The 22,652-nt window shown below is 40.7% G+C and overlaps 4 protein-coding genes across 5 annotated transcripts; 2 read left to right on the forward strand and 2 right to left on the reverse strand.

Moving 5' to 3' along the window:
* Nucleotides 1-1,514: 1,514 nt before the first annotated feature.
* On the reverse strand, nt 1,515-5,459 carry pop5 (POP5 homolog, ribonuclease P/MRP subunit). Of its 2 annotated transcripts, none has more exons than XM_076890580.1 (6): nt 5,328-5,459; nt 4,826-4,914; nt 4,607-4,749; nt 4,183-4,332; nt 2,331-2,414; nt 1,515-2,073 (listed from the first exon to the last, which is right to left on the reverse strand). In XM_076890580.1, the coding sequence occupies exons 2-6, from the start codon at nt 4,843-4,845 to the stop codon at nt 1,964-1,966; spliced, it is 507 nt and encodes a 168-aa protein (XP_076746695.1). In that variant the 5' UTR covers nt 4,846-4,914; nt 5,328-5,459; the 3' UTR covers nt 1,515-1,963. The 2 variants fall into 2 exon arrangements, with proteins under 2 accessions (XP_076746695.1, XP_004558586.1); XM_004558529.4 differs by having other exon boundaries at nt 5,234-5,358.
* Nucleotides 5,306-11,130, forward strand: unc119b (unc-119 lipid binding chaperone B). Its single transcript, XM_004558530.5, has 5 exons — nt 5,306-5,540; nt 7,967-8,080; nt 8,574-8,682; nt 8,776-8,948; nt 9,033-11,130. The coding sequence occupies exons 1-5, from the start codon at nt 5,306-5,308 to the stop codon at nt 9,143-9,145; spliced, it is 744 nt and encodes a 247-aa protein (XP_004558587.1). The 3' UTR covers nt 9,146-11,130.
* A 1,173-nt stretch (nt 11,131-12,303) lies between these two features.
* On the forward strand, nt 12,304-15,505 carry lg12h12orf43 (linkage group 12 C12orf43 homolog). The gene is made up of 6 exons (XM_004558527.5): nt 12,304-12,464; nt 12,768-12,798; nt 14,356-14,454; nt 14,554-14,636; nt 14,722-14,809; nt 14,901-15,505. The coding sequence occupies exons 1-6, from the start codon at nt 12,335-12,337 to the stop codon at nt 15,244-15,246; spliced, it is 777 nt and encodes a 258-aa protein (XP_004558584.2). The 5' UTR covers nt 12,304-12,334; the 3' UTR covers nt 15,247-15,505.
* Nucleotides 15,286-21,681, reverse strand: hnf1a (HNF1 homeobox a). Its single transcript, XM_004558528.5, has 10 exons — nt 21,017-21,681; nt 19,791-19,990; nt 19,506-19,686; nt 19,143-19,345; nt 18,794-18,936; nt 18,571-18,712; nt 18,305-18,493; nt 18,118-18,224; nt 17,954-18,038; nt 15,286-16,081 (listed from the first exon to the last, which is right to left on the reverse strand). The coding sequence occupies exons 1-10, from the start codon at nt 21,313-21,315 to the stop codon at nt 15,951-15,953; spliced, it is 1,680 nt and encodes a 559-aa protein (XP_004558585.3). The 5' UTR covers nt 21,316-21,681; the 3' UTR covers nt 15,286-15,950.
* Between the last annotated feature and the right edge of the window lie 971 nt (nt 21,682-22,652).

Raw genomic sequence — 22,652 nt, forward strand, 5'->3', positions numbered from 1 at the left:
CAGAACCCAAAAACATTACCCAAATGCCTGTCTGAAAAGTTTAGTTTAAGTGTTTAATGCCACAAAGTTTTGGCATTAAGATTTTCAATGTACAAAACCCTTCTAGTTTTCAGATGGGTACATGGGATCACAGGAAGACCTTGTCTACAAATCTAAGTATGCAGCTTGGATACTGCACAGGGGTAAAAGTGGGGGCCTCACCTCATAAGACCATAAATGTAGAAACTAAGATTTAGGAAACAATAAGTTAATTTTATAAGTCATGGTCAGTTTTGGAGTTGGATATTTAGCCCAAGCTTGTTCACTGGTTAATGACTTACCAGTTACAAGGCATTAGCCTAACAGCATGCTCCGTCCACAGTTTGCATTCAGCCCCAGCACTCGCTCTTCAAAACACTAAGATGACCTTTGCGCTGCTGAAATTGCAGCTACTAGAACACAGAACACACACCAAGAATACCTGTTCAGTCTAGTCTTCGTGTTTTCTTCATCAGGCAATGGAAACTTTTATTTTTAAATAGATCCAGTTTTAAGCTTCAGAGCTCTAACTTGCAGCCGTCACCTTCGAAATAAACAGCAGGGCAGAGAGCGTACTCAGGATCAAAATAATGAACTCAAATTAAAATGTTTAACCTCCTAAGACCTGAACTCTTCCACGACATGCATTTTTAATTTCTCTTTGATATTTGGGCTGCTTGGGACCTGATGAATGTAAAAACAACGAATTACCAGATTATTATTTTTTTTACCTAATTTTTGTTTCTAAGAAAAATGAGAGCCACATACGAGGATATTCGTTTAAAATTTCGATAGAACAGTAGCAGTATAATGTCCTCGTAAGTGGATATCAGGCCCTTGTAGAGCAAAATTGAGTATTTTGGTCTAAATAACCCAAAATGTGATGTCCACATATGTGGACGCCAGGTCCTAGGAGGTTAATCTACCTCTCTGTGCACTAAATTTCAAACCTAACAATTTTCTGCAGCATTAAGCTCATTGTTTTTGCAAGTCTTGTATTTTACTGTATTTTTCATGTTCTTTTACATTTTATCACTATTTTTCCCCCATCATCATCATCTGACCACATCTCTTTTTAGAATAGGCGGCGCTCACAGGGATCATTTTGTGCACCGTCACGACACATTGAATGCACCTTTTTGTTTAAGTTTGCACAGAGCCCAAGGCAGAAAACGCACCTTAACCTAGACAGCTGATAGCCATCATTGTGATACCCGATCTCTTCCACTGCGGTTTTTAGCTAATGCAAAGCATTGTGTTGAACTTTTGTAGTATATCTTTCTGGACGTCACTAACCAGTGGGTGATGTCATGATTTACATACAGCCTGCTGTATGTATCTGTATCCATAATTTTGTATACGTACTACAGAACATCTTTCTATATAATGAATGGTATATTCTTAATAAAATTATGAAAGTGCGTATTTGATTGCCTATATGACCCAGATGGTCTATGTGAGCATGTGAAGTACATGGAACAGCATCACAAACACTGTATCTTCAAACTATGGCTTTAATTTACAAATATGACAAAAAAGGAACCAATACAAATTAAACACACAAAATTAAATGTCTGACTCTTCAGAAGGAGAGCATAGTACTGTGTCGCACTGTGTAAATGCAGTTTTATTTAACTATCTAACTTATGATCATGTGATCAAACACATGACTTTGCTGATGAAAGACACTCAAGACAGTCCATCAGACCACTCTGCAACCCAAAGTTATCCATGTAAACCGTCCCTCCAGTGCAGAGAATTATCTAAAGGAGGTGGAGGGGTTAAAAGTAACAAAAGCACTGAGAACCTGCTGCAAGGTATTCTTGCAGTTGTGAATCTATTTCTTCAAATGCTTCATACAGACTTCTCTTTCAGTCACAACAAAAAACAAGCACAACCAGGCATCCTACTTGAACCTGAGCACAGGCCCCAGCATGTAGTCAAGTCACTCCTCTTCTTCCTCTTCCTCCTCACTCTCTGAATCCTCTTCAAATGCTTCCTTGCTTTCTGTTAGGGAACAGCTTAGAATTGCTTTGCGAACCTGCCGTTTTTCTTCTGCAAATGAAACGAGGAGAACTCCGTCAAATTGCATTTTTTTTTTGTTCATTTTGTGTTTGTTGTCCCAAGATCAAATGTTTGTTGTCTTCAGTGAACTACAAGATCTACAACTGAAGAGCTTGATCACATCCTATATGATTTAAGACGAAAGTTAAAATGTAGAACATTACAACTTTATGAGGATAATATTAGTGTAGTGTTAAGAAACACACTGACCAAAACTGCAAAATTTAGTGTTCAAATCAATTCTTTACCTTCGCTTTTACATTTAGGCAGCATTCGATGGAGCTGCTGGGTGTTGTATCGGATCAGAAACTTCTGACATGTTCTAATTGTCCCTGAAACAAACAAAAAACTCACCTTAAATTATATGTAGTTAAAATGTATGGTTCTGTGCAAAAGTCTTGAGCAACCCCTAATTTCTTTCTATTTTCCTTCCAAGGAGCCAGACCTCCTTATAATTGTATAAAATCGTCGTGAGCAATAATTTTCCAGGCTTTCTGAAGGTCTTTCAAAGTTTTTTGTTGTTGGCTTTTCTTGGTTGCTTTTTCACTTATTGTGAATTCAGTCTTTCTACCTGACCATTTTCAGAGCAATGCTTATTTGTTTCTTAACCCCGACTGATGATTCATTCAAGTATTTAAAAAAAAGCACTTGTGGTGGGGCGTTGTCTGCGGGGCCGTGCGGATGCACCTGCATGGTATCCGTAATCATGCCCGCCGAGTTTAAAACATGGGGAACTGGGGTTTGTTGTGAGTTTTTGTGGTGTGATGCATGTATGGCTGACAGCCGAGAGCTGCAGCTGGAATGAATAAAATGGCTCAAAACTGTGATCTCTGGACCCGCCGTGTCTCATTCACACCACAGCACTTAACTCAAGGTATTCACCAGTGGCGTACACATAAATGTTAACTTAGCAAAGAACCAGTTTTAAACTGTACATAATTTGCTTCCACTTCTTCTGTTTAATCTATGAAAAAATACCAACGATAACAATGTGACGGGTGGGAAATAGTATTTTTTCCACTAAGAGGACGATTCCTAAAGAGTTGTAAGATGGAAACTAGGTATATCTCAGCATGGTCTGCAGTCCATTGTTAAAAAACTGAGAGAACTGGGTGACAAAAAAAGGAAGTGGCACACCTAAAAGACTATCTACAGCAGATTAACTATCTGCTGTATATGAAAGTCATGTCCTTAAGAAATAGTAAAAAAAAAAATCCAGCAAAGACCTCACACAGAATCTGAAAGATGCATCTGAACCTTCAGCTGATGCACCTACTGTTCACTGCCTCATTAGAAATGATTTAAGTGGAAGAGTGGCTGTCAAGAAGCAGTTCTTAATGAAGGGAAACAACCAGAAGTCTGTCAACTTACACACGAACTGAAAGTCAGTGGCAACAGGTCTTATGGAGTGATGAATCAAACGTAGATTTTTTTCCCCCCAAACTGTCTCCAATAAGTACAGAGGAGGTTAGGAGAGGGGTACAACAGTGAGTGTCTACAGCCATCTGTAAAACATGATGGAGTCTATCTTGGTTTGTGGTGTGAGGGATCTTCTGAACACAGGAGATTAAGCATTAGATTTTGATAAACCATGCAATACCATCTGGAAAGTGTCTTCCTCGTGATCAACGATCTCAAACACATTGCCGGTGCAGTAAAAGCATACCTGGATTAAAAAAAAAAAAAAAAAAAAAAAAAAACAAGTCATGGACTGACCTCCAGTCAACATCATTGAAGCAGTGTGGGATCACCTTGACAAAGAAAGGAAAAATAGGCAGCCAACAACCAAAGAACAGCTTTGGATGTGCATGAAGAAGCCTGGAGAACTATTCCTGAAGACTACTTAATGAAATGACAGATAGTTCAGACTGTGTTGAACAATAAAGGTGGTCAAACCCTGTATTGATTTTCAAACTCATTTGAATTGTACAAACTCTGTTTTTGCCCTATATGCAGTATTTAAATTTATGATTGCACACTTTTCAATAAATCAGTGTAACTATTTCAGATTTTTTGAAGAAACAATGAGTGGCTCAACACCTTTGCACAGTACTGTATGTATTTTTCATTCTGGAATATTAGTTTACAGTTTTTTCTTACCTCCTACATGCAAACAGTTTAGAAAGCAGGGAATTTTTTGCCCACGAGTTTCAATACTGGTAATGAAAGGCAATGCAGACCACAGGAGTTTGTAACACCTTTTGGGAAAACGTAGAAATACTATTCCAGTGTGAGCGTTCAGATATTTAACTAAAAGGGGGGAAAAGACAAAAAAATTAAAAGTCAAACGACATTCCAGCAACATTAGCACGATGTCAAGAAGAATGTCGTCACCCCAGAAGCCAAAGGGCTGGGACTATTATTATTTCGTTTAACTTTGCTTGACCAGCTTCCACAGGCAAACATTACGAACAGCTAAATACATTTTAAAATTTACTTTAGTGCTGATGCTTATTTGAACAACTTTCACTGGTATTTTCAAGTGTTGTCGCTTGATCCTTGGAAAGTATCTAAAACTTCTTACCACAAAATCTAATGCTACACATAGCGGCCCCATAGTCCCCATGTGTGCGGGCTACCGCTGCCTTCACTGCCACCATAATTGCTCGGTCGTCGAGCAGCAACAGCTGGCTCCTGTCCGACACGTTGACTTCGCATAGTAAATACCTGCGGTAGAATATGTAGCGTCAGAAACTAGGAGCACACACGCTAGAGGAAACAGTATACGAATGGCACGTTTTACCTCGTCTTCAGCCGCACCATCGCTGCTTTACTCTACTTCCGTCGGAACTTCCGTCAACAAAACTCGGACAAGCGCACTAGCGCCACACGCTGGAAAGATGTAATGTATATTCGACACTTACATGGGCCCAACAACACATCCGAACAAAAAAAATTAAAGGGTAATATATTTCAAAAGCGAAAGAACTGGTAGATAGGTGGCTTTCAGAAAAGATAAAACGGTCGTCAAATCAGATCACTCCAGTGTGTTAAAAGCTAAACAACGCAAGCAGCTCATAAGGAAACGGAAAGGCCCGGAAATTAAACCATTCACACCCCTGGGGTAACTATGGCAACCTCCATCGATCTTAGCCAATCACAACCTCGCGTTACCATCTCCCTAACACGTTTCACGCCATCTTGAGATTACCTCCTAGTTTGTTAAATCGCTCCCAAATTCATAGGCTCCGCTCCTCATTTCATTGTTGCCGCGCTGTCCGAAATGAACGGTTCCCGAAACAAACCTTTACAAACAGTCAGCAAGGGCCCGAAGGACGCAGACACCGGCACGGAGAGCAACCACAGGGACAGAAAGAGTGGCGGAGGAATGCTGAAGAAGCTGAAGTCGAGGCGCAGCCAAACGGAGAAGTGGCCTGTGGTCACAGAGGATGAACTCCGGGCTCTAGGAAGAGATATCACCCCGGACCATGTCCTCGGGCTCCGGGCTGTTACGGAAGGTAATGTTATGGCAACGTAAAGTTGCGCATTGCTGAAAGCGGCGAAATTTGATCGCCTAACTAGCTACGCACTATGCTAATTGTGGCTAACGTTAAGAAAAGAAGTTTGAGAGCAGTCGACCAAAGGGTACGTTTTCTAAATGTGTTCATAAGGTAAATACTACATGTGTTACTTTGGTGATTCTGCGAGCACGGGTTCATTGGGGGTTTTGGGGGTTTTGCAAGGGTGCAAGTAGGACTTTGAAGCCCCAAAGCGAGCATTGTTTAGGGCACCCCACGCTGGCTTGGGGAGGTCAAACAGCTAAAAGCCTATTATTATCTTAACAACTTGTTTTAGTAAGTGTGTTTGGCAGATACGTGTACTGTTGTGTTTCTTCTCATTTCTTCCCAATTGGAGGTGTAGTGACTAAACTTTTAGGTTTAGAATCTTCTACTCACCCACGTTTATTAAGTAAGTTATTATAAAGCACACAGTTTCGGTTCTGACACGGCTGTTAATGAGTTAATGATCAGTTGAACCTTTGTTTTGATTTTAGTTTATTATGTGTAAAGTATACACAAGTGGATGATTTCATATTAAGAAAACAAAAACAAAGTGGGAAGTGTAATTACAACACTTTGGCTTTATGTACAGTATGTAAAAACGATATGAAATAATCTTAAATTCTACATATAATGTAGATACTGTACCTGAACAGCAGTAGGTAGAAGTTTACGTTTCTCGGGCTGTACTCCTTTTTCACAAAAAGGAGAATCTTACTGAAAACATTCAGCTTGGGTTTCCTGCCTTGATTTTAAAAAAAGAAAATTAAGACAAGGCTTCATTAGAACATAAGGAGACAACTCGATCTCTGGGAGGAGCATTTCCTATATTTATGCAGTTTGTTGTTTTGAACAAACTTGTGTAATTATGTATTGATGTGCTTTTTTTTTTGTTCGTCTGTGCAGTTGTTCCACACACTGTAATGCTGTGATATTTTACATTAGTCCTTACTACCGGCTTCCTAAACATAAGGATTCCTCTCCCAGGTCATGTCTTATTTGGAACAAATTCTGAATGTTATGGTGCCTGTTGTGTGTTCATCAATATTAAGGACCAACTTCCCACACAGTTATTTAATGAGTAATTCATTTGGATTGCTGGCTTCTTTCATTTTCTCCCCTAACCGTCATCACCTTCACCCATGTAGTAACCTGCTTGAACCCTATCCCATGGTTTGTCATCGGACACCCAGTTGACTACAGCTGCAGCTAGTGACTAATGTTGTTTTTTAGCTTTTTTCTCACCCAGACAACAATGACATTACTTCTGCTCTATCTCACTGCCATTGTTTGAACACTGGAACCTTTTTCTATAGCATTAGTCACCATTACTGAAGTTTGCAGGAGCCAGAAAAACAGATACTGAAAGCCTGACTGCTCCTTAAGTGCTGTCTCAGTTCTCTAAGTAAAGGTCAGTCTTTGTGCTCCAAACAGTTGTGTGACTTTCACAAAGTTGTTATATTGAGGTTTTTCAGTTGCGCAACCACATGTTGTTAACGTGTTCACTATTTTGGATGTGTGACAATCATGGTGACAATGCAGACTCCAGTCATGATGTGAAAAAATGGTATTCCCTGATCTGTTGCTGGAGGTTGGTGGTAGTATCTGATTAAGTAATTACTAAAGCCCCAGTCACACATACCAAGAGACTGATCATTGAGGCCTTGCAAGCAACGGTCGGGTTCTCTCTGAGCTGTAGTAAAACTGAAAAAAGTCCAATCCAAATTGCCTCCAGAGCCACATGCTTTTACTTTGAAATCCAATCGTCTCCATTTCCATTTGCGTCATACTTTTACTACTGCTTTGCTAGTAGTTTGCAAGTGTTTGCAGACAAATTTGAAAAACGTCAGGCAGCTATGACAGTCTGCTAGAAACCAAAGCAATCACTAGGAGGTTTTTGGTGCAGCACCTTCTTTGCATCCAATTTAGCAAACATAGCTTGTAATCACATCCAATGAGGCGGATAAATCTCTTAAAATGTGAACATGACATCAAATGAGAAACCTCAATACAGAAGAATTTAAATAAGGGGACCTCTATTTTCTAGTAGTTGTTTGCTAGTTGACGTCTAAGCTCACAAACGGTGATAACACTAATCTTAATTCTAGGCAATGAGAATGTGCTTTTTTTTTTCTCATTAAATTTTTCACCAAATCTTGTCAATCAGCAATGAAATTAAATAACCATTCAAACTGTCACACATCAAAAACTATTTACATTTTTTTTCTCCAAAAGTCTGTTTACCCCACTCTGGAACAAGGCAAAAGTTAACATCAGTGTTACTAAACACGATCACTTTGACTGCAGAGGGTTAAACTTCCTCACGTTTACTGCATAAGTTGATTGTCTTGGCTTAACTTGCTTTTTTTCCTTCCACATTCCAGACTATCTTTGCAGACCTGAAGATAATATCTACAACATTGACTTCACACGTTTCAAAATCAGAGATCTTGAGACAGGAACAGTGCTCTTTGAAATCGCCAAACCTCCTAACAGCGGTAAGTGATACACTCAAAATTTACCTGCATGTTACCAAGCTTAAAATTGTTTAAAAATATAGAACACACCTGAATGAATAACAGAAATGATCATACATCCATGCAAACATGTTAAAGCTGTTTAGTTATCATGCATTTAAAAAGATGAATTGTCACCAAGCACGAGAGCTGCAGCCCAGCTGTGTATTGGTATCCTTACTTTTATCTCAAATGTAAATCTATCAAAACACATGAAGTCTAAAAAGAAGGACCCACGATTAAGCACTATTGCTTCCCCTTTTCACTAGTAACGCATCCTCTGCATGTATTTAGATTTTTGTTTGTTTCTTTAAATGCCGATTTGATTTGACGCCACCATCTCAAACTGTGCTCATTCAGTTGTATCAGAGCCTTTTGATGGATGATCATAACTTGAAAAGAGACACCCTATGTATATTTCAAGCACTACAGTAAAGCATGTATGCCAGTCAGCTGAATTAGTCTTCTGTGTCAGGACCCGTGGAGAGTGAAGAGGAGGGTGGCGATCCAGACACCAGTGCGGGGCGTTTTGTCAGATACCAGTTTACACCAGCCTTCCTAAAACTCCGCACGGTTGGTGCGACGTGAGTAAATGGACTACAACAGTGTGACTGCATCACGATCAGCCTCGGGTGTCTATTTAGTTTCTTAATTTGTCTCTTTTCCCCTCTCTGCAGAGTGGAGTTCACAGTGGGTGACCGCCCCATTAACAGCTTCCGTATGATTGAGCGGCATTACTTTCAGGGACGCCTTCTGAAGAATTTCGACTTTGACTTCGGTTTTTGCATTCCTAACAGCTGCAACACATGTGAACACATTTACGAGTTCCCGCAGCTTCCTGACGACCTCAGTAAGTTCTGCTCCTTTTTGTTCATATTACCAGATCTGTATATCTTTATTTCTTAATTGATGGTGTGCTCTTCTCCTTTTCTAGTTCGTCAAATGGTGGCACACCCTTATGAGACCAGATCAGACAGTTTCTACTTTGTGGATAATAAACTCATCATGCACAACAAAGCAGACTATGCCTACAATGGTGGTCTGTAATACCTGAAGGGGGGGCGTGTTTAAAAAGGATGCAGTAGCTCCCAGGAGACCGATTTTCTGGATTGTGCCCCTCAATAAATGGGGCAGAGACAGAAGTATTCACTCTTTATCGGAATAAAGCACCATAGTTTAAAAAAAGGAACAGAAGCAGGAAAAAACCCAACCATATCTGCCTTCATATGAAATCATGGATCAATTCATCAGTACCGAACAGAGCTCAGTTTCTGGGAGTCCGAGAGAATGTTTAATTCAGTATTTCGCTGTTATATCTGACTGAAACCTTTCTGTTCTCCTTTTGAATTGTCATACATGTGTAATGTAACTGCTTGAACACTTTTGCCTTAATTTCCTGCTGTCTCTGCTGGAAAGGGACAGTTTTGAGTAACACATCTATAGTGGTAACGTCTGTAGACTACGTTAGTTTTTCATTTAATTACTGATGTAATAAGTTTGTTTATTTTTGAGCTGAACTACCTTTTGCAAGTGACAATTGTGTTTCCTTTATGGAAAAACAAGCATTATGTAGGTGTTTCGGTCTTGTTTTATCAATAGATGTAGCATTAGTATTTGTTTGATTCTTCCTCAGATGTGAGTTGAGAGCAGTTGCTACTGTTTGTCAGATATTTAAGCTTGGTGTCCGTTTTATGAAGTACAAGATGACCAGTTTCTTCTTTGGTAGAATATCCCTTAATTCGAAAATGGTCTTCTCCCTTTTCCTGTTTTGTTTTTGTTTGTTTGTTGTTGTTTTTTTAAATAATTCCAGGTGTGATGTTCATTCTGCTACAATCGGTTAGATTGTTATAACAAAAGTTTTCCCATGTCTTTGTTCTATGAAAACTGTGGGATAGATCTAGTTACTAGACTTTAAATGTTTTTCTTTTATGTGCCGTCCATGTTTAGAAGTGTTTTTCTGCCTTCTTTGTACAATTGCATAGTTCTTTCATCCTTTGTTTATTTGTCACAGCAGTGCTGTGAATCCCACTCTTTAGCAGCGTTTGGCCAAACATGTGGTATACCTATTGAACTGTTAGTACGCTCTTCTCCTTTGAGATTGCCTTCTCAGTTTACTAATGAAATACCACAGTAGCACACAACTTGACAGTACAGAGGGAGGTAACTTGGTAGTTGGATCTATTTTTAATGAGGCACTGGGGTAGATGCAGTCATTGACCTGTTTGACCGATGATACTGGTGACTGTGCAAATTTTAACCCATCTGTATACGAATGTCTTTTTCAAATTTTACACCAGTTTTCCAGTGTGCACAATTTCATGTGATGCCAGTCCTGCTAGAAGGAATACCTTACTTACTGTGATGCTCTGAATTGCATTATGCTGAAAAGTTGTCTGTAATTTATTCAAAACGGCAGCAGTTAAGAGTTTGAAATTGGGCTCCACTTGCAGAGTGATTTCCAGGTGAAACGTGGATTTCTCTTCATAGTTGGGTTTTGTTTGAATTTATGTTACTGAAATGAAAACCTGCAAGGCAGGAGATAGTAATGAAACCTTGCAAATGGTTGTTTAAAGTGTATTTGTTAATTTGCATTTCAGTCATGCATACACACATCAGGACTTCTTCCTACTGTACTGTTATTGACTCTATGTGCCTTGAATCCAGTTTTTTTTTTTTTTTCACCTTTAATGTGCAGAAGTCTCCTTTTCTTGTCCACTCGTGGCAGAAAGCTGAAGGGATGTAAAATTGCCTCCTGATGTTCTTTTTCTGTATTCTTGTAGCATTACCTTCTATAAAACAGGATGATTACAGTGAGGAAGAGTCAGTGACAACATATTATGCAGTCCGTTAATACCCACAACAAATGGGATATCACATTAGGCACCCTTTTGTCAACTGTGCCCTTCTCTTTTTTTCCTATGTTGGACTCTGTCACCTGCTGCATGGTCACCAGTTTTTATATTGGCTAATTTTGCTAATGTTCATCTTATCCAATTTGTTGTAAATAAATAAAAAAATGGGTGAATGAATGAGATGGAAAGTACTTTATTTACCCTATGTTTTGGAAATTCTTTAAAATTAATATTTTATTAATATCTGACAGATGTCTCTGTGCCAGGCAGATGTATTGTGTTACAAGAGATCATAACATGTGGTGGGAAAGTTTAACTGTTTCTGTCCTCTTGGCAGTAGAGCTGAATCAGTCTGTTAGAGAAAGTGCCCGTGCTCCAGTAGGGCAGATGCTAAGCCCATCACCATCTCTCTGGTTTTATTCACATTCAGGAGACAGTTCCTTCCAGATCACTTTATGAAATCATCAAGTAGTGCTCTGTACTACTCCCCCCCTGCTGCCATCACTACTAGAGCTAAACACTGCACAGTCTTTGTAGGTGGCATCACAGGGTTGTACTGAAAGTCTGAAATATGAGCAATGACAAAGTCCTCTGTGGAGCTCCTATACTGCACATCACCAAATCAGACACAGCACTGCCCAGTCTCACATATCGCAACCTCTCTTGTCAGATTGTCACTAATCCATGCTAGATTACTGATGGTGGATATGCTTACTGACATTTCCTGGAGCTTCTCTTTCTGAGTCGTGTTAATTGCACTTGAGAAATTAAAGGAGCAGCTTTGTCTAAATTGCAGTAAACTCTCTGTATCATGTTGTCGATTTATCCACTACATGATACATGATTAAGTTCTATGCAACCTGCAGGGTAAAGTGATGTTTTCACATTTGTTCTGAGGTGTGCCAAGACTAGTCTCTCTCTTAGTCTCAATATAAATGAGTTATAAGGGATGTTGTTTTTCCACCTTGAAACTTGAATATCACATTGTAAGTTTGCTGAACAAAATGCATACAAGGTGATGTGCTTGTGAGACCTGTCCAAGTTAGAGTGACCATGTGTCCTACTTAATGTGGGTCTGCACAGAATTCCCAAATATTGAGACAAAAATAAACACACCTCATAAAACCCCAAACATGCCATGACCCACTGAATAGTTTTGATAGTGACTCTAGGAAAAAGGAAGAAAACAGGACCCAGAAATGTAACTCTGATTTCCATTTGAAAAGTAATTTGAAAATAATATTTAACCTTGATTTACCACCGTTTCTTAAAACGGAATGAAAGTAGTGATGAGTCTGAGAACGCTTTGGGGTTTTTTCTCACCTGGGTAACAAAATACATTACCCAGAATCCTCTGCTGAAAACACAACACTAGTAGCTGCACATGTGTTTCATCATGGCGGCCCCCGTTAAAAAGATGGTTGGGGTTTCGGACGACTCCAGCAGCAGTGACGACGAAGTACTTAAAAGATGTCAGGAGGCGGTTTGGGAGACGAAGGCTGTCAAAAGCAAAGGTTAGTGTTTGCCTCCTCTGTTTGAACCGAGGGGCCAAGCTAGCATACGTGCACCGCTAGCCGTTCCCAACAGGTACCCCGGAGAAGTTTCCACAATATTTATAGTCCATCCATAAAGAGCTGTCGGTCAGTAACATTTTCTAATGAAATTTATTTAATTGGTTACAAATAAACATTACGGTAAGACTCTAAGAGCATAGCGCAGCTTTAGCTAGCCCCTGAGCTTGCTAAATCAACACAGTGCGCGGGTTTAATCAGCTGCAGTGTAGCTCTGTTAAAGACACTAACTCTCTGTGTTTTAAGATGCGGATGCCAGTGTGAAAGAGTCAAAGCGGTAAGTGTTACCTTTTAAAATATCCATTTGCTTCTTTTAGTGTTAAATATCCGTCCAAGTGTGCAAACTGCTTCAATGTTCCAACAGAATACATTGTTGTTCCTTTCACTATTGCACAGGAGGGAAAATGTATGAAAGGTTTAGAGTATTTCCAGATTTGGTTGTTTGACCCACAAAGATGTAACACGCTGTTGTTGTTTCACGCACAAAAGCTCTGTATGTGAACTTTGTGTCTTTCCAATGTGAGCAGTAAATTGTAATGATATTAGATTCAATTAATGTGAAAAAAAAAAAAACCCCAGATGTACTTAAAATTAGTTTTTGTAAGCTATGACTATCCATCTGTTCTGCAAATTAATCTCGCATTGCGTAATAATAATTTGTTGGTTCAAGTTAATGTTTTTAACTCGAACCAACCCTGATTTCTTTATATTTTGCTTAGAATTGTTTAAAGTAGTCTTGAGCAATAGTTCTTCGGGCTTTTCAGAAGGTCTTTCAGTGTTTCTTTGGACATCGGTTACTTTTTCACTCACTTTCAGTTCAGTCATTGTGCCTGATCATTTTCAAAGGAATGTTGTCTTTCCTTGTTTGTTTGTTGAGCCACTTAACACTGATTAACACAACATTGTGTCTTTAGGCACTTTAATAGCAGCCTGTCACAAAAACACATTACTTGTTACCATTTCTTTAGTTGAAACTATGAAAAATCCCCAAGAAAACACAGTTTGGCAGCCACAAAATAATATTTTTACGCCAACAAAGTGATTACTAAAAAGTTATTGGCCAAAAACTTGGCATGGTTCATAGCGTGTCTTTAAAAAATACGAGTAGATGAAACAAATGGAGAACTAAAAATATCTACAACAGATGAACAGTATCTGAGGGTTATGCCCTTAAAAACAGGAAAACGTTTAGCAAAGACCTGACCTGAGTGATGCCCCTCTGTTGATCCATCTGTTGTTCATGAAGCCTTATAACAAATGGTCTCAGTGGAAGTGTGGCTATCAAGAACCCATGCTAAATTACACAAGAACTGGACTGAAAATCGTTGGCAACAGATCTGATGGAGGGAAGAATCCAAATTTGAATTTTATTGTTCAAATAATTGTTAATATGTACGGAGGAGGTCAGGAGAGAGGTACAGCAGTGAGTGTCTATACAGAGGATTTGGGGGTTTTGGGCAGTGGTGTTGGGGATCTTGTCAAAATTGGCAATGAAGTAAAACTTACATAATTAAGAAAACACACAATGGGATACTATCAGTCGTAGATTGAGGCCAGACCATAACATTAGTGAAAGAGTGTGAGAGAATCTTGCAGAAACATCCAAAAAGCTTTAAATGTCCTCCAAGAAGCCTGGAGAAATATTCCTGCAGATTACTGAAAGAAAGGGCAGAAAAATCTGCCTGAGAGTTCAGAGTCAGAGGCTCGAGACTTTTGCAAAAGGCTGTAGATCCTTTATCTCAGTAGGCAAGTACAGAGGTATCTGTTTTTTGTTTTGTTTTTTATATGAATGTCAGAAATAAAATAAGCTTCATAAAGTTTTTTTGTATAACAGTCTCGTTGTCGCTGACCATGAACATGATGGCAACGAGCTCCAGGTCACGCCAGGATTCCAGACGCATGTTGCCAGAAAGTTAGGACACTTTCTTGACAGGTAACGACTCTGGCTACAAAAAAACAAAAAAAACCCCTTTTGTTTATAATAATTGATAATCATAAGATTATCTTATTAACCATTATATTTGCCTGTCAGTTGTATTTCAGAGATAAAGCCTCAAACTTCATCCTGTTTAGAACCAGCTAAATGTAACAAAGATGATGATGAGGAGGAGGAAGGTAAAGTTTCTGGCTCTTTAAGAAGATTTTGTTTCTATGGGAACTTGTGTTCATCTCTTTAAACCTGACAGTTTTCTTCTTCTAGGATTTCGTCTGTTTTCTACATCAGTCCCAGGAAAGAAAGCTGAAGATCCTCCCGCCCCCGTAAGGCGTCGGCCTGCTCCCAGCTCAAGGTTCTTCATCTCTATTAATGTTTTCTTCCTTGTGTTATTGATTCATTTTTATTTCCCTCCGTATGACATTCTTTCTCTCTCTGCCCTTCAGCGACAGCGATGATGAGATGGAAATGAGGCTGAAAGAGGCAGCGGTGTCTGTCAAAGATCTGTTACCCTCGTTGGTGCTCTCACCCCCTTCGATGGAGTCTCCTTGCTCGGTAAAAATGACAAAGACGAAGAAGAAAGATACAGAGGGAGAAGAGAGCCGCGTTAAGAAGAAGAAGAAGAAGAAGAATCAGGAGGATGGGGAACAGGTGGACTCAGATTCTACTCCTGATGCTCAGAGTAATGGTGAGCTCACAAACTCAGAACAGGAACACATGCAAGTCAAAGTAAAACGGAAAAAGAAGAAGAAGAGGCAAGAAGAAAACGCAGAGGAAGAAGCATTGCACTGATTTTTAATTATTTTTTAAATGACTTTCTGCCACGGTGAATTCAAAGATTTAAAATATTTTTATTCAAAAGCTGGGATTGGTCTTTACTTTGTCATTAATGATGGTAAAACAAAAAAGTGAAAATATTTCAAGGTGAGTTAAAAAAATGCAGGTAACATGCTGATGACAAGTTTCAGATCAGTTTACATTTTGTTTAAATTCTAAAACATTTACAAATATTTGAATAAAAAAATACACGTCAGTGTTAATCTTCCGTTGATTTTCTGTGTCGAGTGAATTTCCTGTGTCCTCGTTTCAGTGACAGTTTGACGTTTGAGTCAAACAGTGTCATCGCTCAGGTGCAACTCTGGGTTTTCAGTGTTACGAAGGCGACCTGCTTCTTACTTTGGTACATCTTCATGGTAACCTACACTGCAGACCTTACCTGCTCGTGTTTCTGTTTCTGTAGTTTTATCTTCTTTTGTAAAATTAGTTGCACTGCTTGTCCACGTTTCTGATTGGTCAGATCTAGATTGGAAAGACCCTGGTTTGACGCATCAAGTTCATAACAGCTTTCGGGTGACTACTTATTCTGAATGCTGATCTTGGGGTGGATGAAGCCAGTATTTTGGGTATTTTGAACTTGCTTTGTAGTACTGGCCCCAAGCTTACATGGCATACGTCCCGATTCACTCCTGAATCCAGCTGACAGTCAGGAGACTCTTTTACTGTGCTGTGGAAACCATTTGTGCAGGGATGTAGGAGCTGATTTCTGTCGGAGACGGTGAGAGGAGGTGAGATTGATGGCTTTCTGTCGCCTGAGAGGAAGGATACAGCTCGAGGCTCTCGGATGAAACTGTTAATTTAAAAAAGAAAAGAAAAGAGGCTTCAGATTGTTTGAAAACAGTGTTTGTGTTGGGACATTTATGAGGATCAGGCTACAAAGACATCTGAGAGTCTATTATCTTTGGGTTCTTTTCTGTGAAGGTGTAGAAGGTAAAAAAAAAAGTTGCTGATATCAGTCAATTGATGTACACATGATAAGAAGTAAATAATGAAACATCTCTGATGGACTAGCTAACCACCCTGTTGGCTTATGCGCCGTAGCCAGCCTTGCTCTATGCACCATGTAATGGGTAAATGTCAGCTTTTGGCTTTGTGCAGTGTTTGAACCAGTCGTCTGCTTTCATGGTCTCCTCTCAGCTGCTCCTTTTAGGGGTTTCTACAGCAGATCATATGCCTCCATCTCACCTCTAGCACCCTCCTCTGTCACACCAACCCTCTGCACGTCCTCCTTCGCTACATCCATGAACCTTCTTTGTGCTCTTTGTCTTTTCCTCCTCCCTGGCAGCTCCATCTTCAACATCTAATCAGCGTCTAATCTTGTCCATCCTGCTCACTCCCAATGAAAATCTTAACACCAGCTCGGCCTCCTGTTATTTTGTCAAAACCATCTTCTCCAAAGCATTAGCATCACCCCTTCGATTTCCAGCTTCAAACTCGTGAGCCTGTCTGACACTCTTCACATAATCTTCCTTCAGGATCACCCCTAATCCATTTTTCTTCCTGTCTACAGCACGGTAGAACATCTTGAATCCACCTCCAATACTCATGGCCTTGGTTTGCTTCCACCTGAGGCCTGTACTATGAAGCCAGATTTTGGCTTATCTAGATAACTTCAGGGTTAACTCTGGGTGTTCTGTACTGCATGTGGTTCACTTTTTGCCATGGTAACTTATGCTTATATCCTTACTCTCATTCCCCATTATTGTATCTGTAACACGCAACTTCTGTCGCTGCTGTGCTACTGGAAACTGAATTTCCCGAAGTAACCCACCCAAGGGATTAATAAAGTTTCATCTAATCTAATCTTATGCCGTGAACCTTACCTGGACCACCTGACCAACCAAATCTCCCAAAAATAGCATCACTATCCCTGGAATCAGGCAGATCTCCATGCATGAACAAGTTCATGGAGCATCGGTAATAATGAATATGTAAATATAGATTTTTACATGCAACTTTATTCCTGTCGGCGCTAAACAATTTTACAACAATTTTATTTTTTCAAGACCTCATATCAAATTTCCACTAAGGTTGAATTCTATTTTTATATTTAGTCTTTACTCTCAAGCTGTAAACGGCACCCAGTCTCCAGCTGAAGGAATAAAACTCGAACTGTCAGGAGCCGGTTATGTTTTGAGTTTCAGTTTCACATTTTTACTGATGCTTTTATTCGCAGCATGTTTTATTCTGCTGGATGAATAAGTTTTAAATGTTCGGCGTGTTAAGCCGTGCCTTATTAAACCCACCGAATGAAGTGCAAACTGCATCACATTGTGACGGGAATGAGAAAGGTATCAAATGGTGATTAAAGATCTATAAATATAAATACGACTGTTATTAAAAGGATCAGATGAATGCTGCAGAAAATTGATAATCTGGTGATTTATAGCACAATCAGTCTTAATTCCAGTGAATCATTTTTTTGTGGAAGTCATGATTTGTAAAACGCCCCTTTCAGTTTGCTCAGACCCTGCCAACATCACCCCTTTCATATGAACCCTTGATCAACTCGTGGGACCGTTTCTCCTGATTATCAGTGAATCCAGGTGACAGAAAGAGCTCTGGTCTCCTGCAATATATCCAACTTTCCTGTCAACATCATATCATCAATCTCTATCCCTTTATCAGTCCCTACATTTACATGCTGTTTACATCTTTGTACCTGGTGCAGGTGAGTGTGGTTGCATGTTTAGAGAGTCTTCCTGTAAAGGTGCGTCTTCCTGCTCCTCAGGGTCTGTGGTCAGAATCTGCCCGAAACAAAAATCAATGATTTAGGTTTTAAAACTAGATGCTCTGAACAGACTGAGCTCTGGTCAGTCCCAGTACCTGTCTGACAGTAGTGAGGCTGGTCAGGCTGCTGCTGTCTGCGATGACCATGGCTTGCGAGAGCAAACTGGACGGGTGGTACTGGGGCGAATCCGATTTGCTGTACACTGGAACGACAAACAGATGAATGAATCTTTACTCGGGGATGACATGTTGAGCTCTAGTCTTCATGTTACTGCAGTCTTACTGTGACATGGCAGCTGTGCCATGGTTGCCATGAACGGACTGGCAGCCATGTGACTCTGAAGCTGCTGTGGTATTGGCGGCTGAGGAGAGGCGTGAAGCTGCTGCTGGAATGAGATGGGCTGCAAGGTTGTGAAACCGCCTCCCATGTTGTTTATGACAGGCACCGTCTGAGGTTGCGTGGAGGCTAAACCTGTGAAACAGCATTGACGTTGGTCTGAGAATTTTTCCCCTTATTACAAAATGGGAAATAAAGGGAACCAATGTTACCAATGAGAAGGGAGGACTCCCCCAGACTCATGACGCTGGGCACTGAGGCCATGATGAGGCTCTGTGAGGATGCAGGTGAGGCAGACAGACTGTGCAGGGAGGTTAGAGTGCTTACTGGGGGTAGTGGCCCACCGCTGGACACCTGAAACCAGAGGATGGCATGTTTAGGGCAGCTGGTAATTTAGCATATTGAACCACGAGGGATCCGGACACGAGCTCTCACCAGCTTGGGGTTATGGGTCTCGAGGAGTGTGTGGCTTGGTTCCAGTTGGACTGGACTCACCATGAGATGCCCCACTCTCTCCCCTCCGCTGCCTCTGGCTGAGCTCACAGTGTCGCATGGGATGTGCTGGCTGTATTTCACACCTGGGGAAACAACAATCATCCAGTCAGTCCCAGAACATTTATAAGGTTCGTGGTTTACACACATCACAGCTGACTTTGGTCGATTGCTCCAAGTCTAAATAGAATAAAGGTAAATATGAGCATCCAGCAGCACAACCAGTAGAGTCATGTCTCTAAGCCATTCTGATTTCCCTCTCAAATTTCCATACATGAGGATGGGTTATTACCGTGCTCGGGACTGGGTGGAAGGTTGGCGTTGGAGGATGAGGCAGTCTGACTGCCGAAAGGCGTGTCGAGGGCCAGTTTGTGACGAAAAGCCTCCTCTTTCCGACGGTTAGCGAACCAGTTGTACACTCGGACTTCAGTGACCAGGTTAGAGCCGAGGCCAGCAAGCTGGGAGGGAGACACGCCCCTCTGGAGGCATTCTGCCCTGAAAGAGGAAATCAGACTCTCTTTATTACAATCTTTATTACAAGTGTTAATTGTTATAAATCTATAGAAATATATGATCAGATGCCAAGAATTTAGATCAATCACAGCAACCCTATAAAAACAAGATAAATGAACACAAAATCAAAATCCCGTCTCACCTGTTACATTCCTCCACCAGCCCCTCTCTTTCCTCCTTGCTCGGGTTCTTCTGTCGTTCGTAGGCGTGGAAGAGGATCTGCAGGGATGCTGGACCCCACTTGAACCTGTTCCTCCGTCCTTTCTTGGTGTCCTCCCCTTGGTCCTTCACAGTTGCAAGGCCACGTTTGGCATTGGTAAACTCTACATTTAAAAAGTTAGCATGGTTTTTGTTGTTGTTTTTAAACACCTCACATTTTTCTTTTATTTTTGCACTCTTGGAGCTCCAGCACGGCTTGTGTACTCACGCTGGCTGATCTCGCACTGCTTCTTGACATACCAGGTGTACAGAGAAGCTCTTTTTTGGTTCTTCATGGGCGTGCCTTTGTTGAGGTGCTGGGAGAGGTGAGACTGGTTGAGTCCCGTGGACTCCACCACCTCCCGCTGAGGTAGGTTATGCTGCTGCATGTAGCTTTTTACCATTTTTGCAACATGCCAGGGATCCTCACTGTCAGACAGACAGACAGACAGACACCTGAGCTTAAAAACGGCCCACCTTATAGTTTTGTGCATTTTTATTTAGTGGACTTTTCCTTAACAGATACCAGTATATGTAGAAGTGCTAACCAGGCAGTTTGTCACATCAGTAGGGATGTAAAATATGACCACACAAAGAGAGGTTTGTTGACAAAGAGAGATAAGAGAGAGCACGGGGGAACAAAGTCCAGCCCTTTCAGATCACTGGAATGGAAAACATGTAAAAGATTTATGAAGCCTAATTTAACACTTCCTAATTATCAAGTTGAAAACGTCATTAAAGACACACCAAATTATTTTGAAAGTCTCAAACAGCTTCCAAACATTTTGGTAAAGGTATCGGCAAAAATTAGTTGGGTTTTTTTTTTAACAATCCTATTTAGAGCGAGCTTTTCCCCCACTTTTTTAAACATTTAATGTTTATGACAGAATGTCCAATGTTTATATGTCTGTGTTCCATATTTTCAGGATCAGGCCTTAAAACGGAACGGACAAAAATCACTCATGCGTTGCGCAAACACAGTCTCACATGACTAGCTCTGCTCTATTAATCTTCACCTCAGGCTCTTGGCTTATTTATTAAGAAATGGTCAGGGAATAATGATGAGGGTGGGTAATTAGTAACTAGCAAAGGAGGAACCCTCTTTATATTCGCCCAAGAGCCAGACTGCAGAGAGAGAGTCAGAGAAGCATGGCAAGGAGGGAGGATTTGGTAAAGACATGGGGACAGAGTGTAAGAAGACAATAGGAATAGTGGTGTTAACAGGTAAATGCGTAAAGTATTGCTTCGACTCTCAAGTGTGTGGTTTTGACACACGGGAGGTAACACAAAGACGAGGAGAATCAGAAGCGGTGGCAAGGATGTTGTCAATTTTCAGAATTTATCCGACCGGGTCCTACTGGAAAAGCTGCTGAGTGAGAATAGCAGTTACCGAGACATTAGGATGATTGTCGCTGTTGCCATTAAGCTTCCAGAGAAGTGCCAGGATCTACTTACTGCAGTAGGTGCTCGACTTCAGTCCTCAATTTGGACACCTCCTCTGGAGGGAGCTTCTCCAGTTCTCGGAATATAGGTGGCGGGAAATCCATTTCTCCCTCCTCTGAGCTCTCTCCATCCCCCCTTTCTCCCTTCTCGTTGCCAGCACTTGCCCTGTTTCGTTCCAGTTCCCCCATGGCTTGGATCAGAACCTCCCGGGACAGTCCAGATTCCAGCAGGGCCCAGATCAGCTGCTCCTGCAGGGCCGTCAAACGACTCGGCCCCGCTTTGGCTGCCTCAGCCCTCTCCTCTACCTCCATTAGTCTTATGTCTTACCTCACTACTGCCTCGCAAACAAACTGCTCTCATGTGCACTACCACGCTCAAACGACAGCCACACAGCCAGTGCCAGGCCCCATTATTTTATATCTGCAGTCCCTCTTCAGCTCATGAGAAAGTAAACTTTCATTTTCCTTTGCTGAATCCTCCCGATGTGTCCAGAGCTGTCCGGTTTTAGCTTTTCACTTGTTGTTTTTGCTTTCAAAGGTCAATTTTCTTTTAATCTAACCTTCCTCCTATTCACCCCCTCCTCCTTACGTGCGCCCTGTGAACTTTGTCCCTTCTCCCTCAGTCCTCAGCAGGGACCAAAGTTCATCTTAAAAACAATAAATAAAAATGAGGGGTGTTGCACTGGCAGAGTCCACAGTCTACTTCTCAGAGCAGAAAACTGATAAGACAGTGGGGGGAAAACATGACTTGGAAAGTTGGGAGCTTTTTACGTATAGCTTTTTCTCACACGGAAAGGACATTTTAGAAAAATAGTTTTGGGCTTTTTTCTTTCTTATTTTTCATTCTTATTTTTTCTTATTCCATACATTTTATTTGTTAATGCATATGTAAAATATAAAGAAATAAATAAGTCAATAATACACGGAGGAGCAGGAGATCAGCTAAGCAGGAGCAAAGTTTGATTTGTCTTTTCTGCCAGGAGAGGGCGCTGCTGTGTTATCTTTACATTAGACTTTCAGGAAGTTGCTTCATGTTAGGGGCCTTGGTGGAGTGTTTTCTGTCATGAACATGAGTTCAAGACAAGAAAGGACAAAGAATAAGAAAGGAATAAGTTGGCACATCAGTTTCCTAAAACATTTCCACATTTACTGAGAGAGTGCTTTAAGGTCGACCTCTAACACTGTGCTCCCCCCCCCCCCCCCCCCCCTTTTTTTTTTAAATCAATGTGCACAAGTCAAACACTTTGGACATCATCGACTACTTGTGACTATTTCACAAATTAAACTTTAAAAAAAGGAGCAAGATTTTCTCTTTTTTTTCCCTTGTTTGAAATACATGTGCTTATTTCTAATCTGATTCCAGCAGCACATCCCAGAAAGAGCTAAGAAAAGTGCAACAAGAAATTGGACAAGTGTAATGCAAAAAGCCCCAGACGCCTGTTTTAATATCTTACATTTAATTATGTTAGTTAGCAAAATTTCCAAAGAGCACCCCAGTGATGAATCTTGTAGAAGTAAATATGGGAAGGGGTTTAGACCACATGTATTTTATTCCGTGTTTTAACTATGTAATAATCCAACTTACTTTAAACTCTTCAGTGAAATTGGGAAAAATCTCTGCATTCTTTGTGCATAAGGACAAAGACTGA

The sequence above is a fragment of the Maylandia zebra genome, linkage group LG12 (assembly GCF_041146795.1).
Source record: "Maylandia zebra isolate NMK-2024a linkage group LG12, Mzebra_GT3a, whole genome shotgun sequence".
Classification (NCBI taxonomy): Eukaryota; Metazoa; Chordata; class Actinopteri; order Cichliformes; family Cichlidae; genus Maylandia; species Maylandia zebra.